The sequence below is a fragment of the Pteropus vampyrus genome, unplaced genomic scaffold (assembly GCF_000151845.1).
Source record: "Pteropus vampyrus isolate Shadow unplaced genomic scaffold, Pvam_2.0 Scaffold1000004018, whole genome shotgun sequence".
Classification (NCBI taxonomy): Eukaryota; Metazoa; Chordata; class Mammalia; order Chiroptera; family Pteropodidae; genus Pteropus; species Pteropus vampyrus.
This window is the reverse complement of record NW_011918420.1, coordinates 1-1,911: the sequence shown is the minus strand read 5'-3', so window position 1 is coordinate 1,911 and position 1,911 is coordinate 1. Positions and strand designations below refer to the sequence as shown.

At 65.4% G+C, this 1,911-nt stretch overlaps 1 protein-coding gene across 1 annotated transcript; it reads left to right on the top strand.

The window, feature by feature from the left end:
* Positions 1-132: 132 nt before the first annotated feature.
* LOC105311443 (mitochondrial-processing peptidase subunit alpha-like) lies at positions 133-1,860 on the top strand (the record flags this gene model as incomplete). The annotated part of the gene is made up of 2 exons (XM_011387434.1): positions 133-381; positions 1,658-1,860. Coding segments are annotated over 2 exons (452 nt in total), but the record flags the coding sequence as incomplete, so codon positions are not given.
* Between the last annotated feature and the right edge of the window lie 51 nt (positions 1,861-1,911).

The following is a 1,911-nucleotide window of genomic DNA, read 5'->3' as shown; positions in this document are numbered from 1 at the left end:
GAGGATGCGGGCCCAGAACAGCAGGGTGACGCCCGAGCGGCGCGCGTAGCTCACCATCGCCGCGGGCCCGGCGGAGCCGGCCCTTACTAACCCGGCTGCAACGGCTCCATGTCTTCGGCTATGCCCCGGCAGAAGCCCCGGTCGGCCGCCCCAGTCGCCCGCCGCTCGGCCAACGCTCCGAGGCTCAGGCCGCGGCTTCCGCTCCGAGCACCGGAAGCGAGCGCCCGAACGCCGCGGGCCGGCGCCGGGGGGACGGGGCGCCGGGGGCGGAGCCGGAAGTGACGACAGAAGCGGTGGGCGGAGACACAAGATGGCGGCGGTGGTGCTCGCGGCGACGCGGCTGCTGCGAGGCCCGTGCTCCTGGGGCCGCTCGCGGCTGAGGTGAGCGGGGGCCCGGCCGAGGCTCGGCCGGGGGCTGAGGCGGCCCGCGTCCCTCGGGACGTTCTGCCTCTGGGTTCCCTGCGCCCAGACGCGGCGCCGGCTGGTCGGGCTCGGAGTGCGGGACCCCAGCCTCGTTCCCGGGGCGACAGGGGCGCCTTCCCGCCGGGCGCCCTGGACGTCGAGTCCCATCCGCCCCTCCGCTCCCCGGCTGTTGGGTCCGCTCCCGCCCTCCCCGCCCGGGCGGACGGACTGGTCCGAGGTCACGTGTCGTCTCCGCCCGGCCGCTTCCTGCCGCGTGCCCCTTGTGAGGCCGAGCCGGCGGGGCCTCGGCCCCTTCGACCAGCGGAGCTGGCATTCTGTCCCCGCCCGGGCCGTGCCCTTGGCTGCCGTGCTCCGCCCCCTCGCCTCTTGGTAGTGGCCTTGTCCGTCCCCACTGCCCTCCCGCCCGGGTGGCCAGGCCGCCTTTTCCCACCTTGGCATGTCCATTCAGCTAACAGGTATAGCCAAGCCCTGGGTCGGGCCCGGGGACGCGGTGGGAAGTCGCAGTCCGCGGGCAGTGAGTACAGACGGGTATCAGAAGTCACGTGAATGCTTTGAAATAAATGAGCAGCGTTCAGAGATCGAACATAGCGGGGGAGACTGACTTCCGGTGGAGTGATGAGGGTTAGCCTCTCTGAGGAGGTGACATTTAAACCAAGAAATGAAGGATGAGATGTCAGCCACGTGACAAGAGCAAGTGGGCCAAAAAGAACAAACTTTGGGGGTGACGAGCCAAGTGTGTTCCGGGAATGGATCAATGGGCCATGAGACTGCGGGGTGGGGGGCGGGGTGGGAGGTGGGGGGGGTAGCAGATGAGTTTGGAGAGGCCGTTGGAGTTGAGACCGTTCAGGCCCTTCCTGGCCAGGTTGAGGGGTGCGGCTTCTGGAGTCCTGTGGGGCTGTTGAAGGGCAGGGCTCTGCCCAGTGCCCTGTGCGTAGGCCCTGATTTACCCTGCCTGGCCCCCTCGGTGAGATGCTGTTCTTACTGTCTTACAGAAATGGCAGTTCTGACCCAAGTAACAACCCACTTGCCGCAGGTCCCTGGGCCCAGGCGGGGTTTGCAGCCAGGCACAGTGCTTTGAGCACTCCCGTGCACGACTGCAGACATGTGGAAGCAAGTCCCTGAGAACGGGAGATGTCACTCTCCGTGCAGACAGAACACGACTCACGGCACTAGGTGGTCGTTGCAGGTCCCGTCATCTCGAGCCTGTTGTAACTGGGCCATCTTCCTGTTTTAGGTCTGGAGCCCCCGTGTACAGACCGTTCAGTAGTGGCGGTGCCTACCCCAGCATCCCCCTCTCTTCTCCCTTACCCGGAGCACCCACACCCGTTTTCGCTACAGTCGGTGGACAGGAAAAGTTTGAAACCAAAGTTACCACACTGGATAATGGGTTGCGCGTGGCATCCCAGAATAAGTTTGGACAGTTTTGTACTGTAGGAAGTAAGTACTGTTGGTAGCATGGGCAGTCCCATTTATTTTAACACGCTCATG